Source organism: Prionailurus bengalensis, chromosome E3, assembly GCF_016509475.1.
Source record: "Prionailurus bengalensis isolate Pbe53 chromosome E3, Fcat_Pben_1.1_paternal_pri, whole genome shotgun sequence".
In the NCBI taxonomy this organism is placed as follows: Eukaryota; Metazoa; Chordata; class Mammalia; order Carnivora; family Felidae; genus Prionailurus; species Prionailurus bengalensis.
Window position 1 is genome coordinate 37,759,767 of NC_057357.1, and position 14,955 is coordinate 37,774,721.

The 14,955-nt window shown below is 52.4% G+C and overlaps 1 protein-coding gene across 3 annotated transcripts; it reads left to right on the top strand.

The window, feature by feature from the left end:
- Nucleotides 1-6,427: 6,427 nt before the first annotated feature.
- ZNF500 (zinc finger protein 500) lies at nt 6,428-14,685 on the top strand. 3 transcript variants are annotated; one of them, XM_043560660.1, is made up of 6 exons: nt 6,428-6,612; nt 7,271-7,769; nt 9,415-9,598; nt 9,815-9,879; nt 10,889-11,000; nt 12,735-14,685. In XM_043560660.1, the coding sequence occupies exons 2-6, from the start codon at nt 7,368-7,370 to the stop codon at nt 13,418-13,420; spliced, it is 1,449 nt and encodes a 482-aa protein (XP_043416595.1). In that variant the 5' UTR covers nt 6,428-6,612; nt 7,271-7,367; the 3' UTR covers nt 13,421-14,685. The 3 variants fall into 3 exon arrangements, with proteins under 3 accessions (XP_043416595.1, XP_043416597.1, XP_043416596.1); XM_043560662.1 differs by having other exon boundaries at nt 10,892-11,000; XM_043560661.1 differs by lacking the exon at nt 6,428-6,612 and adding an exon at nt 6,630-7,174.
- The last annotated feature ends 270 nt before the right edge of the window (nt 14,686-14,955 follow it).

Here is a 14,955-nt window from a genome sequence, read left to right on the forward strand (position 1 = left end):
ACAAGGAATATTTGGGGTTGGAAGTTGGGTTGGGGCTGTGCATTGACCTGGAAGGTCTCTATCTCTTAGGTAGACGGTGGGCGGGGGCCCTTGGCATCTTTTGCAGTCTTGAACAACTTGTGCCTTTAGAAACCTAAGGGCACTTCCTATTTCTGGAGATCAGTCTTCCTGTCTGTCAGAGAGAGAGAGAGAGAGAGAGAGAGAGAGAGAGAATCCATTTACTCTGGCGGTGGTGGCAAAGGTTCCTCGACCAAACTCTACTTAGGTTCCTCTGAACTCTCAACAAGGCCTTGGCTTTTGGACTTCTGTATTCATTTATGCATCGCCCAATTTTAGCAAGAATCCAGCAGGGTCACTTTAGCCAATACCCCAACCCTTGATACCTGATCGGGTTCTTCACACCCCAGCGTCCCTCAGGTGATGTCTGATCACCCCGGCTTGCCTTCAGGAAGAATCCTACTAGGTTGATTTTGTCAGAAGCCCTCGATGTTTCCTCTTACTAATTTTCCATCCTCCTCCACCTTGGCTATAAAGCCCCACTTTTCCTTGTACTTGGAGTTGAACTCAGTATCTCTTCTTTACTGCACACCCCCTTGCAGGGGTCCCTGCACCTACCTCTGGTCTGGATAAAGCTTTACTTACCATTGTGTAACACATGAGTCACTTTTTCCTAAACAGTGATTGAGAAAGTGCACTCCTCATCTGTGCCTTTCTCCCTCTTTGTGTCTGCCTCTGTCTCTCTTTCTCGCACAGGCTGGCTCTCCTCTGCATGGCTGGCTTCAGCCCTCAGTAGGGCTGAACGGATTTTTGAGGGGAGACAGATATTTTACCTCTGTTTCTCCACCTTTAGCTTTGGCCTCATGCGCTTTTGGAGAAAGCTGTTGAAGAAAATATTGAAGCTAAGGAGATGCTGGTGGAGCCCAGGTGAACGGAGGGTCTTTCTGTGTAAATATTCTCCACCTAAAGGAACAACTGCATCACTCTCTCCCCTCCGCTATCAGCACCTGCATCATTTTCTACGACTATGTATGTACGTCTATGTGTGCACCAGACCTGACCTGGAAGCATGTTGGGGGGTTTTATTTATCTCACACAGGATTTATTCTTTTAACGTGCATTTATTTTGAGAGAGAGAGAGGGTAAGCAGGGGAGAGGCAGAGAGGGAGAGAAAACCAAGCAGGATCCACACTGTCAGCGCAGAGCGCATCATAGGGCTTGAATCCATGAACTGTGAGATCATGACCTCAGTCAATGTCAAGAATCGGACGTTTAACCAGCTGAGCCACCCAGGAGACCCCCACACAGGACTTAAAGCCGGTTTTGAGGCTACATTCAAAATTAGGAGTTTCTACCTAAACGTCCATATGTCAGACTTCTGAGGAACAGTCAGACTGGCTGGCGGCATGGGGCCCGCGCCCCCCACTACTTCCCATGTCCCTGACACTGCCTTGCATCAGCAGCTGTCTGTGCCAGAGCTGCTCTGTTTCTTGTGGTAGGGAGAAGTTCTCCATGCCCATGTCACCGTCCCACATGGTATACAGAAGACCAAGATGGACACGTGTTTTAAGAAAAATGGGAGAAACGCGCCTGAGTGGCTTAGTTAAGCATCCGAGTCTTAATTTCGGCTCCAGTCACGATCTCACAGTTTGTAGGTTCGAGCCCCACATCGGGCTCTGCACTTAACAACACAGAACCTGCTTGGGATTCTCTCTCCCTCTCTCTGCCCCTCCCCATCCCTCTCTCTTTCTCTCAAAATAAATAAACATTAGAGAGAGAGGGAGATCACTGTCTCTACCATGTGAGGGCACGATGAGAAGGTAGCAGTCTGCAAGCCAGAAGAGAGCTCCCTTCAGGAACTGAATCCACTGACACCTTAATCTTGGACTTCCAGCCTTCAGAACTGTAAGACATAAAAGTCTGTGGTATGTTGTTATGGCAGCCTGAGCAGACGAAGACACTGTGTTTCCCAAAAGGAGTGTGTGGAATCTTCACCCCATTCTGAGTGATGCGTGAGCTGACCACACACAGGAGAGTCTAGCAGATGTCATCCCTGGGAGTAAGGATTTCCAAGTATGCCTGGTGGTCCTTGAATCCCCCTTCCTCCACACTCCAGCCTTTCTCCTTTATCCTGGAGCAGCTCTCTCGGAGGAATAGTCATGCTTTGCAAGTCTGTTCTTACTTGTCTGGTTCTTATTTGGCCTGCTGCCTGTAGGGACAAGAAGATAAAGTTTCAGGGGTGCCTGGGTGGCTCAGTCGGTTGAGCGTCTGACTTCAGCTCAGGTCATGATCTCGTGGTCTGTGGGTTTGAGCCCTGTGTTGGGCTCTGTGCTGACAGCTCAGAGCCTGGAGCCTGCTTCAGATTCTGTGTCTCCCTCTCTCTCTGCCCCTCCCCCGCTCATGCTCTGTCTCTGTCTCTGTCTCTGTCTCTGTCTCTCTCTCTCTCAAAAATAAATAAAACATTAAAAAAAGAAGAAGAAGATAAAGTTTCAAATGCTGGGTGATTCAGGGTATAAACAATGGCTGTCTCCTGTTAGCTGATGTGTCCTTCTCGTCTGTCTCAAATTTAATAATGGAACCAAAACACAGCCAGACTCCAAGGAGAGGGTTCCCAGCATTCACAGCTTGTCTCTCATCCTTTCTGTTGGTGAAAACAGTGACAACACTAATGCTTACTGACTGCTTCTTTGTTTCACCCTAGTGTGAAGTATTTTAATGTACTAGCTCATTTAATCCTAGCAAGTTTCCTCTGGGGCATAGGTCATGTTTATCCCCCTTTATGTCACCATCATCAGGTTTGTGAATCAAACTTGTATAAGGTTGGGAAGGACAGGTCAGTGTCTGAAGAACAAATGCTTCCTATTAATTTATTCAGTCATTCAGCAAATATTTACTGAGCACCTACTATGAACCAAGCAGATTTTCCCACTATGTTTAGAAAAACAGAGGGGGTATTCTGGCCCAAAGTAGCCACTTTAAAGGATAACCTCTAACCTTATCCTTTAAAGGATAACCAGGGGCGCCTGGGGGGCTGAGTCCGTTAAGCGTCTGACTTTGGCTCAGGTCATGATTTCGCGGTTTGTGAGTTTGAGCCCCACATCAGGCTTTGTGCTGACAGCTCAGAGCCTGGAGCCTGCTTCAGATTCTATGTCTCCCCCTCTCTCTGCCCCTCCCATGCTCATGCTCTGTCTCTATCTCTCAATAATAAATCAATGTTAAAAAAAATTTTTAAAAAATTAAGGATAACCAGAATCTTCCAAGAAATCACTCGGATATTTATTTCAAGGCAGAGCTCTGATTACCGGGCTGGCGTTCAGGAGTGCCTTAGGTGAGTGGTTGGGGCAGCAGGCTCTGGAGTGGACTTGCCGGAGTTTGATTTGGCTTTGCCACTTTCCTAGCTGTGTGTGGCCTTGGCAGAGTTCTGCACCTCTCGGAGCCTCAGTTTACTCATCTAAAACATGGGTCATAATGATATCTATAAAAGAGTCATTGTGAGGATTTCAGTAGCACAGTAAGAAAATCCCATGGACTTAGGAAGTGCTTTAAAAACATTAGGTTTTATTATTAGCTCATAGAGGCCTTATAAAAAGTGTAACAAAACACCCATTATATATCAGTTTGGGGGCATGGTAGCTCCATGACGACTCTCTTAGATAATTTAGTCAAATTAGCTAAACTATTTGACTTGTATATTGAATTTTTGTTTCTTACTCATTTGGATACTGAGAAATTGCTACCAAAGATGACAACTTTTGGAGAGCTTGATTGTAAACCCTCTTTTCCCTGCCACAGTTAAATACCAAGAGCAAATGTGAGCTGAATCGATGCTTTGTCTGTGACGATGGAACCATGGCATCAGTCTGAAGGGAACTTCCCCTCTGTCTTCCGAGAAGCATATGTGTGGGTCGCTCAGTTGCTTGCAAACTTCTGTGAGTAGGAGGCTGCCATTTTAATTCAAACGGTCTTGTAGACTCCATAACCACTACGAAAACAAGCTACAGTTATAAGTATAAATATAGTGACATGTGTGTATAACGATAAATACTTCTCATTCAGACCACGAACAATGCTTGGGACCTTAGTAGCCCCGTGGGCCTCTTACAGGAACTCCACGGCACCAGGCATCTGAGACCCACGCACTGAGACCACGTCCTCCATCTCAGAGTAGCTACAAGTCATGAAACTAGAGCTGATGCCTAAGGAGCGTTTGTCACGTGCTGGATATTGTCACGGGTGTTTTACAAACGTAATCTCATCTAATCCCATCTCTCAGCTCCCTGAAGCTGAAGCTGTGGCAATCTTCATTTTACGGGTGCGGAAGGCAAGGCACACCTTGTTGATAAGTGGTGGAGCCAGGATTCGAAGCACTGGCTTGGTGTACGTCTTTGGAGGCCCCAGTTCACCCCGATTCATATTTGTTAGGGGCCGCCTGTTTGTGTCTCCCCCCATAATAGAATTAAGACCGAAATACTAAACAGACAAGCAAACGTGAAATCCTGAGCAAAGCAGAAATTTGTCCTTTTAATCTCTGTCGGTTGTAGTCACTGAAAATTGCCCAGACAGGAGAAGGTCACTACATAGACTTGGTAACTTCTGTGCATACGGCTCTGAGAAGGAGATGCCTGGTTCCCATAGCTAACCAGGAGGCCGTCAGAAAGGGGAAGGCATGGGACAGCTTTGAAAATGCTGGCGTCCCCACACCTGTCCCCTTCCCTAGATGCAACCCAGAACGTTCTGCAACTAGATGATGGTTGTCGGCCCTACAGAACTTGCTGACTGTCCCTCAGATTCTCCACCAGCCTCTTCTGTTTTCCTCCTTTTCCCTCTCCCATTTTATTTGTTCTGTCTTCTTCCTCTCCTGCTATATACTCCCTGTGACTTGTTCAAAGTTCCCCTTTGCACATTCTGTTCCCAAAGCAAATCAGTTGGCAGGCCTCTTGTGTTGGACTTAAGTACCAGTTCTCTGAATAGCTCCACATGTTGGTGTTAGTTTATTCTTAACATCCCCGCCTGTCCTGACCAGCACCCTCATGTTGAAGAAGAAACTGAGGCGTATATCATCCTGCCTTTCTTCAGACCCCACCACAAGGCTGTGGTGGTCTTGAAGGCAGTCCTGTAATCTGCCCTTAAAGATCCCTCCCACTTGGGGGGCGCCTGAGTGGCTCAGTTGGTTGGGCATCTGACTTCGGCTCAGGTCATGATCTCGCAGTCAGTGAGCTCAAGCCCTGTGTTTGAGCTCTGTGCTGACGGCTCAGAGCCTGGAGCCTGCTTTGGATTTTGGCTCCCTTTCTCTCTGCCCCTCCCCAGCTCATGCTCTGTTCTGTCTCTCAAGAATGAATAAATGTTAAAAAAAAAAATTATTTTAAAGATGCCTCCCACTCGGGGAGAGGCTGTCTCCCGAAATAAGTCATAGGCATCCCAGTGCCTTCTTCCGCTTGGTGTGCTCACAATAAAAACTGGATGCTGGATGTAGTGGGGGAAATGAAACATGAGACAGAATGCAGAGTAGGAGGGGGAGAAAAGCTAGTGGGAAGATGGGGTTAGGTGCTAGGTCTGGGGATGCCAGAACTAAAGGACTCAGGAATGGCCTGGTCCTTATGTCAGCGATAATGCTGATGGAGCACTTACCATGTGGTAGGCAGGTTACCCTCACCAAGACCCTTTACCTGCTTAAAGGGCCAGGGGCTTAGTCTTCTCCAGTCTGGACAGCAACACCAGGGACCATTTGTCTAGTTCACTTCCTGTTCATGGTGCCTGCCTGTTACAAAGCAGAGCCCAGTATTTGTTGATTAAATTAACAAATAAAAGAAATCAGCCATTGGTATCCAAGATGCCCCAAATAAGTAACTTTCTGGGTCTTCACTTCTTAGTCTCTAAAATTAAGGAGTTGGACTAGGACAGATGCCTGGATTCCAACCTCACCCCAGCTCTCCACTTACTGAGTGTGTGTGACCTTGGTCTGGTCACTGAACCTCTCTGCCTCCTTTCCTCATCTATAAAATATTGCTAATAGTACCTACCTCCCATCTTTGTTTCAAAGATGAACTGTTAATAAATTGCAAAGTATTTAAAACAGAGCCTGGTACATACAAAGTACTATGTAAGTAGAAACGTAAATTTACAAAATCCCCTCCCACCGTGGACCTTTCTCAGGCTAGGGGAGGGCGTATGGAGGCGACACGGGTAGCATGGCCCAGAAGCTACGGGACCTCGAAACGCTCGCCTACTCACTGAAGGTGCAAGGACTACGATACCCATAATGCTTCCTGTGGTCCCGCCCACGCGGTCTCTTTCCCACGCACTTACAGGTAGTCGGCCAGGGGTTCGAGGACTACATTGCCCACAATGCATCTCGCGGGCCTGCCCTTCCAGGCTTATTCCCACCCTCGACAGCCGGCTGAGCTAATGGCGCGAGGACTACATTACCCACAGTGCTGCGGTGGGCCCGCCCACACGGCCTCGTTCTCTAGTACCACAGCGGGCTCAGCCCGTGGCTGGAAGAGGACGTAGCTCGGGTTCCGCTTTGTGCAGGTTGTCGGTCTAGGGTCTAGCCGGCCCGCCTGCTGCACCCCCACGCCCACGGTCCTGCCCCCGGCCCGGCCCGCCGCGCTGCCGGTGAGTGCGGGCGCGGAGTCCCGGCCCACGCCGCTTCCGTCCCGCGGCCCTTCTTCACCAGAACCCGGGGTTGTGCTCGGCCTGGGCCACCGCTCACCCTGCACCCGAGGACGAAACGGGGGAAAGCATGCCCGGCCGGGGAGTCCCTACTCTCTCCGAACCCTGGAGTTGGAGGGGCCGTGGTGACCCATCCACCGAGGGTACCCGGCGGGCTTTCAGGGCTTGCCGAGCCCGAATTGGAGGGTCAAGTCCTGACAGAACCCGCGTCCCCTTGGACACAGAGGGCCCTGGTTCTATTTCCAAGGGGACCCCATCCTAAAAGGGCCAACCGTAGTAATGAAAACTGCACTTCCCAAGCTCTGGCCCCGTTCCAGTCAGTGCTCAAAACCCTTTGCAAATATCCCGGTTAGTCCTCTCAAAAGCCTGTGTGTACGAATATCATCATCTCTACTTTTTGAACGAGGAATCGATGCCCTGAGAGTTTAAGTAACTTGCTTAGGAATTACCAGGGGGCTTAGAAGCAAGGACGGTTTGATTTACTTCAGCTCTTTTGCCAATGAGGGTGAGTTGGCTCTGGGGCTAGGGCAGGGCCTTCTGGGTGTGGACACTTAACTAGCCCCACTGCTGCACCCCAAATGATTATGTTGTTTCTCCACAGAGCCCTGAAAACATCACTTCCAGTGTCTGGCCAGAGGTACAGGGAGAGACAGATTTGACCTTTCAAGCACAAGAAAGAGCAAGACTTGCCCCAGACAATGGCGACCACACCTGGTCTCCAGCCTCCACCACCCCTGGAGCAAGACGAGATCCTGATCGTGAAGGTGGAGGAGGATTTCTGCTGGGAAGAGGAGCCTTCCCTGGAGACAGAAGACCCTAGCCCTGAGACCTTCCGCCAGCTCTTCAGGCTCTTTTGTTACCAGGAGGTGGCCGGACCACGGGAGGCCCTGAGCCGCCTTTGGGAGCTCTGCTGCCGCTGGCTGCGGCCTGAATTGCGCACCAAAGAGCAGATCCTGGAGCTGCTGGTGCTGGAGCAGTTCCTGATGGTGCTGCCTGGGGAGATCCAGGCCCGGGTGCGGGAGCAGCAGCCGGAGAGTGGTGAGGAGGCCGTGGTCCTCGTGGAAGGGCTGCAGCGGGAGCCCAGGAAGCAGAGGCAGCGGGTGAGGTGGGGGGCAATTTGGCCCTAAGGTGAGGAGATGGGGCCCCAAGACCTCAGGGCTCTGCTCCTAAGATCTGCATTTGGAGATTCCTTGGGCTGTGGAGCCCGCGGCCTGCCTTGGCCATTGGGAGGACCTGGGGCTGCCTGTACCTGTGAAACAAGGCACCTGCAAAGTGTTTCTCAGCCTTGGCCGATGGGTGTAAACCTGTCGATTAAGCACATGTAGCCCCACTAGCTCTCTTTGAACTGTGTGGTTTGGTTCATTCACATCACCCCAGCGTAGGTCATACACAGGTTTTGATGGGAAAGAGGCTGGAGATCTTCCAAGGCAGGGCCCTGGGGGTTGAAGAGATTCCAGAAGGAGAGGAGCATTGGGAAGAAAGAGCAGGGGCTGGTGGGTGTCCCAGTTAGAGCTCCCCCCCACCCCCAACCTCTCCAGAGCTGCGCTGGCCAGTGCAGTGGCTACCAGTAACATGTGATTTTTTTTTTTTTTTTTAACGTTTATTTTTGAGAGAGAGACAGAGACAGAGTGTGAGCAGAGGAGAGGCAGAGAGAGAGGGAGAGGAGAGAATCCCAACCAGGCTCTCTGAGCTGACAGCCTGATACAGGGCTCCATCTCATCAACTATGAGATCATGACTGGAACCAAACTCGGGAGTTGGATGCTTAACCGACTGAGCCACCCAGGCGCTCCCACGTGTGATTTTTTAAATTAAAACTAAATAAAATGTCAGGTGTAGTTCCTGAGTCACACTGGCCACATTTCAAGGGCTCAGTTGTCACACGTGGCCAGTGGCTACTGTACTGGACAGCGAAGATATGGGACACTTTGTTGTCATGGAAAGTTCTGTGGACAGCACGACTCTAGAGCATGCTCCCAACTTCTTGTAACCAAATTGGAGTAATAGGGAAGTCTTAACAAATTCTTCTTGCTCAGATTAGGTTAGTCCTACTGCATAGCTCTTAGCTCAGATTGGATTAGTTCTTTGGCATGCCTTTCCTCTGTCTCTATGCACCCCATAACCTCTGGGGACTGTCTCTTCTTAGAAGTGTGGGATGTTGAGCTTGATGCAGGGATCCCTGGCACTGGTTTTAAAGTTTTCTTATCCCAAGTACTGTTGCAGAGCTCAGTAAACGCTGAGACCCAAGTTGATCATGTTCACCTGTTCTGGAATTGGGACATAGATGGTCTCAGAGCACTTGTCACTGACTTGAGGAAATGTAGCACATGCTATAGTGTGAACTTTTGAAATGAGATCTGATTCAGGGCCTTTCTGGTCCAGGGTCTGTTGGGAACACCAAGGAAGGAGGGGTAAGAGAGTGCAGTGTGATGGGGAGACAGTGGAGTCTCACTCAGGGGCAGAACAAGCCTCTGTTTGTCCAGTTTGGGAGCCTGACCTCTTCCCAGCTCACATTCCTTCTCCCAGAACAGTCTGGAGGGAGGACTCTGTGCGATGGGGAGGCCTGTAGGGGCAGACCTGGGGAGGTAGCCGGGGGGGGTGGTTGTGGTGAGGCACAGCTGGGGGGAGCCTGGGAGCCTGGGAAGGGAGCATGGCCAGGGGTGCCTGAGGCAAAAGTGGTTGGGGACCTTGTGGGTTTTCTCCCAAACTTCTGGGAACTGCTGGGCAGATCTCCATCTGCATGCAGGGCCTGGAAGTGCTCCCTGATGATGTACTGCCCCACGGGACAGGAGAACAGTGCTTGAAACACCAAGTGGAGGCTAAGCCAGAGGAGCTGTCTCTGGAGGAAGGGTCTGGATGCTCCAGCCAGCAGCCCCCAACCCAACTGAGCCACACACCAAAGAGGAGCCCCCAGCTCTGGCCAAAGAGGGGTGAGTAGCCATCCCTCTGGATGAAGGAAGCCCTGCAGGGAAAGGAAGCAGAGGGAGGAGGTTGTCACAGGAGGTTGGGCCACTGCATGTGGGAAGGACAGGTTCCTGCCCAGGACTGAGCGTAGGTTCAGAGTAGTTGGCCCTGTCTGGGCCTTTGCTACTGTTTCCACACCTGGGCTGTGTGGCCTTCTCTAACTACTCTGTGTCTTTCCCCAGGCCCGGTGGCCTCCCAGCATCAGGAGACGGCACCGGCCACATCCTTCGTTTCATCCTGGTCCCAGGTGAGTGGGTGTTCCACTGCATCCCTGTGTGTCCCATGCCCTTGTTACAGGGACACTTTCTCCATGGCCAGGTCCAGCTTTCGGAGGTGCTCCTCGTGGAATGACCCCTTTACCCTTACTTTTACCTCCTGGAAGTCTTCTCTCTGATGCCATCTGGGTATTAGGTGTGTCGCAGAGGATTCCAGGGCCTAGTTGTGGACTGGGGCAATTGCTTCAAACCTAGCTGGGCGCTAGATTCTTGGGACCTTGGGCAAAAATATAGATTCATCCCCCAGCCCTGGTCTGGAATCAGAGCCTCCGTAGCTTGTTTAAATAACAGCTTTATTGAGATATAATTCATATACCACACAACTCAGCCATTTAGAGTACTTAACATTTAGTATATGTATAGAGTTATGCAACTATCATGATGGTTTTCAAAACATACTCCTCTTCAAAACAGCCGGTACCTGTTAGTGGTCCCTCCCCACCCCCGTTCCCCAGCCCCTGGTGGTCTTCTTTCTGTCTCTGTGCAGTTGCCTCTTCTAGACATTGCTTGCTTGGGTTTTAATGTGCTCGTCAGGTCACTGTGGTGCTAGATTTGGGAACTACTGGCCTGGAGGCATCCTGAAGTTCCCAAGACACCCGACTCGGGTCCCAGGGCTGGTTCGACCTGAGGCAAGGCATGTCTAACTCGTGCCCCTGAGGAGCATGGGCCTCAGTGGCTGAGCGCGCAGTGGACCAGCTGCTCCATACGGTGGCTCTGTCCATGGTGTCTCTGGGCCTGCAGCAGTGGGACACGGCATGGTGGTGACGGTGTCCTCCCAGCTAGCAGGATTCCGCTGTTCTGTGAGCGGAACTTGAGGAGCAGGAGTGGATGACCGCATATGGAGAGGGATGGTGTAGGAGAGAGGCAGTGGGGGAGGCAAGCAGGATCTGCCGTTGTGTTACAGGTGGAGGGGGTGGGTGAGCCCGCTAGGCCGGCTGCATGAAGGAGCCATGGCAGGGGACTGAGTGGGTTGCACTCCAGCAGGTGCCGGTGACCTTGGAGGACGTGGCGGCATACCTGTCCCAGGAGGAGTGGGAGTGCCTGGACCCGGCTCAGCGGGGCTGCGTCTGGGATGTGCTGCCCGACAGCGGGGGTAACGTGCTCATCAGTGGCATGTCTGTGACGTGGGCCAGTCTCAGGGAGGGTGGCTCCTTCCCTTAGGCTGGCTGTGGCCCACTTGGCATCTTCCAGGCCGTCTCCCTGCCCAGTACCGTTCCTATTTCTCCACCACTTACAGAAGCCAATCCAGCAGTTGTTGGACTGCAGTGGCCCAAGGAATCCCTGGGGAGCATGTTAAACTAGGAACTCACACCCCGCACCAGGTTGGTTCCATGGGCCGGGCACACTCCCTGGAGAGCCTGCTCCGCAGCCAGCTGAGTGCAGCCTGCAAAGGCAGGGTTGCTAGAGACCCGTCAGAGGCCCAGCTGCAGTGGGGAGAGTATGGCTGCTCAGCTCATCCCAGGCAAGTGCCCAGAGCTGTCCTGGGTTCCTCCGTCCACACGGCTCGTCCAGTTTCACTTAGCCTCTGTGCCGCCCGTGACCCCTGTGGGTATAGCTGCTCCTGGCAGGGCCTTGGCCATCCACAGCCTCTCCTTTCCAGCCCTGTCCCCAGCTCATCCCCCAACACTGTCTGGTTTTGAAAGAATTGAGGTGCTTGTTTGGTATCAGTTGGATTTCTTCAGAGAAACAGAACCAATTGTGTGTGTGTGTGTGTGTGTGTGTGTTTGTGTGTGTGTGTGTGTGGTGTGTAAGTAAAGGCATTTATTTTAAGGAATTGGCTCATAGGATGGTGGAGGCTGGCAAGCCTAAAATCTGTAGGGCAGTCCTGCAGGCTGGAAATTCAAGTGAGAATTGATGTTGCAATCCTGAGTCTGATGTCTGCAGGGCAGGCCAGCTGGCACGAAACCCAGGCAGAATTCCTCTTCTGGGAAACCACAGGTTCTGCTCTTAAGGGCTTCAGCTGATTAGATGAGGCCCATCCACTAGTACTGAGGCTGATCTGCTTTACTTATAGCTGAGTGTAGATGTTAAGTAGAGAGTATAGCAACCTGAGAGGATTTTTTTAAGTATATTTATTTTGAGAGGGTGGGGAGAGAGTATGGGGAAGGGGCAGAGAGAGAGAGAAGGAGAGAGAGAATCCCAAGCAGGCTCTACGCCATCAGCACAGACCTTGATGCGGGGCTTGAATTCACAAACCATGAGGTCATGACCTGAGCTGAGATCAAGAGTCCGATGCTTAACCGATTGAGCCACCCAGGTGTCCCAACCCAAGAGGTCGTTCAGCCTGGCTGTGGTGCCATTGTTCGGTTAAAGACCAAAACACTGTTGACATTGGGTCTGGATAATTCTGTTATGCCATCCTGTGTGCCATAGGGTGTTCGCCAGCCCCCCTGGCCTCCACTCACTAGATTCCATTAGCAACACTCCACTGCCTGGCTGTGACAACCAAAAATGTCTCCAGACATTGCCAAGTGCCCTCTGAGGGCCACCATTGCCCCTGGGGTTAGAATCCCTGGCTTAGAGGCTAAGAGCCTAGACTCCAGAGCCTACCCTGTAACTTACTAGCCAAGTGACTCTGGGTAAGTTCTTTAACCTTCCCGTGCCTCAGTTTCCTCATCTTAAATGGGGCCATAACAGCACCCACCTCCTTGGCGTGGTGAGGGTTTCACGAGCTGCTGCCCATGGTTAATTATCTCCATCCAGGGTCTGACAAGCACTTCCTGCTGAGTGTTCTGAGGCTCCGCCCAGCCTTTGCTTTCTTTCTTATCAGGAGCATCCCCTCGCCCCCCCCACGAAGGCCTCAGGGACTGTGCTTTCTCTGTCTCAGGGCTTGGGCTGCAACTTGAGGATGGAGAGGGCGCCAGGCAGGACGTGCTGACGAGAAGGGAGCAGGACCGAGAGCTGGTTGGGGGCATGACCAGGCCTGAGCAGTCTCTGGAAAGAGGAGGACCCCGGCGGAGTGAGAAGCCATATGCGTGCCCTGAGTGCGGCAAAGGCTTCAGTAAGACGTCCCACTTGACCAAGCACCAGCGCACACACACCGGGGAGCGGCCCTACAAGTGTCAGGTGTGCGGGAAGGGCTTCAGTGACCGCTCCAACTTCAGCACGCACCAGCGGGTGCATACGGGCGAGAAGCCCTATGCATGTGCGGAGTGCGGGAAGCGCTTCAGCCAGAGCTCTAGCCTGGTCATCCACCGCAGGACACACACTGGCGAGCGGCCCTACGCCTGTGCCGAGTGTGGGAAGCGCTTCAGCAATAGCTCCCACTTCAGTGCACACCGGAGAACGCACGCAGCTGAGAAGCCCTTCGTGTGCCCGGCCTGTGGCAGGGGCTTCCGCCGGGGCACCGACCTCCACAAACACCAGCGGACCCACAGCAGAGAGCAGTGCCCCCCAGGCCAGCGGAGCCCCACAGCACGGCTCCGGGAGGCCCCTGGGCCAAACCCTGGCCGCCACTCATTGAACTGTCCATTTCCGGGATCCGTTTCAGAATTTCGAGGTCACAGTTCATGAAGCTGCTGGAGCTGTTTCTGTTTTGGAACCAAAATCCTAACCTTAAGGCATTTCACACTGATCCCATTTGCCCCTGGTGTGGGCCCAGCTTGTGGCAGTGGGACATTGCAGGTGCTCAGGCCCAGGGAGGAATCTGGACACGGAGTTCGGCAGTGGCGGCTAGACACCAAGCCGGGTGTATGTGGGTCCTGGGGCTGCTGTACAAATGGCCACGACCCGGGTGGCTCAGCACCACAGGGACAGACTGTCACAGTTCAGGAGGCCAGAAGTCCAAAACCAAGATGTAGGCAAGGCTGCCTCCTTCTGGAGGCCCGGATGGAGAGACCATCCCAGGCCTCTCTCCTGGCTTCTGCTGTTGCCAGTGTTCCTGGTGTCCTTGGCTTGTGGCCACAACACTCCCATCTCTGCCTCTCCCGTGTCTCTGGTGTCCTCTTGTAAGGGCACAGTCATTCCATTTAGGGCCCCTAATCCTGAATGACAGCATCTTAACTAATTACATCTGCAAAGACCCTGTTTCCAAATCGGGGCACATTCTGAGGTTCTGGATGGACATGAAGTTGGGGGACACTCATCAGTCCACTTCAGGGAAACCTCAGTGGCTCCCATTCCTTACTGCATTAACATACCCCAGACTTCCCTGGTCTCCCCCCTTTCCCTTCCAGCCTTGCCACATTTTCAAAACATAGCCTGTGGGGACTTGTTCCGTATCCCAGTGGTGTCAGCGGGCAGTGGGATGAGTTGGGGGTCACCTGCCTAGAGCCACAGCTGTTCTAAAGGACAGATGACTCATGTGAGTACGCTTCCCTGATAGCCCATCTTCCGACCTCCGCAGGCGTGTGAGGAAGCCTGTGGAGGTGACTGACCATCTGTCCCCACAGCAGGAGCCAGGGCCGCCTTTGCTCCATCCCCAAGTGGCCAGGACAGAGGCAGCGTTGGTTGCCCCACTTTGTCCCTCTGCGGTGGACATGCTTCTGATCTGTGCACATCCACTATCTCCTGGGTGGCTGAGGGGAACAGTATAGAGTACTTGTTCCATTTAGTCATCACTGAAGTCTTGGGGGCAGCTGCTGAAACCACTGGGTTCCGGAACATTCCACGCAGGGAATATGGCAGTTTCCCATGGCTGGGTGGCCTTGGACCTCAGGCTGTGCTCCATTCTATTTGTCACCCAATCACTGTATATATTTTCACCTTTCAGCATAACCCAGGTTCCAGGGTGCATGACCTACTCTCTGTTTCCCTAATAAACAAAGCGGGTCCTTCTGGCCTCGTGTGCTCTGCCCTATGTGTTCTTTAGAGAAGGGGGCCACTCAGTTTAAGCATGGTGTTTACCTTCTAGGCCAGCTTCCAGAGCTCCAGCACTGCCGGTAACCCAGCTTCCCTAAGTAGCTGCGAGTCTGCAGGCTCACTACTGTCGTGTCCAGGCTGGTGCCAGAGGTGGCCGCCTGCTTCCTGGCCTGGGACCTGGGCCTGTTGGTGCCTCTTCCAGAACATTCTCTCAAGCAACCCTGAGACATATGGCTTTTGTGCCTCTC

Bases quoted from the DNA above. Each gene is read 5' to 3' on its own strand.
- ZNF500 (XM_043560660.1), top strand. From the start codon at position 7,368: ATGGCGACCACACCTGGTCTCCAGCCTCCACCACCCCTGGAGCAAGAC. The intron at 7,770-9,414 runs GTGAGGTGGGGG...ATCTGCATGCAG, and splicing joins CCAGGAAGCAGAGGCAGCGG to GGCCTGGAAGTGCTCCCTGA. The intron at 9,880-10,888 runs GTGAGTGGGTGT...GTTGCACTCCAG, and splicing joins TCGTTTCATCCTGGTCCCAG to CAGGTGCCGGTGACCTTGGA.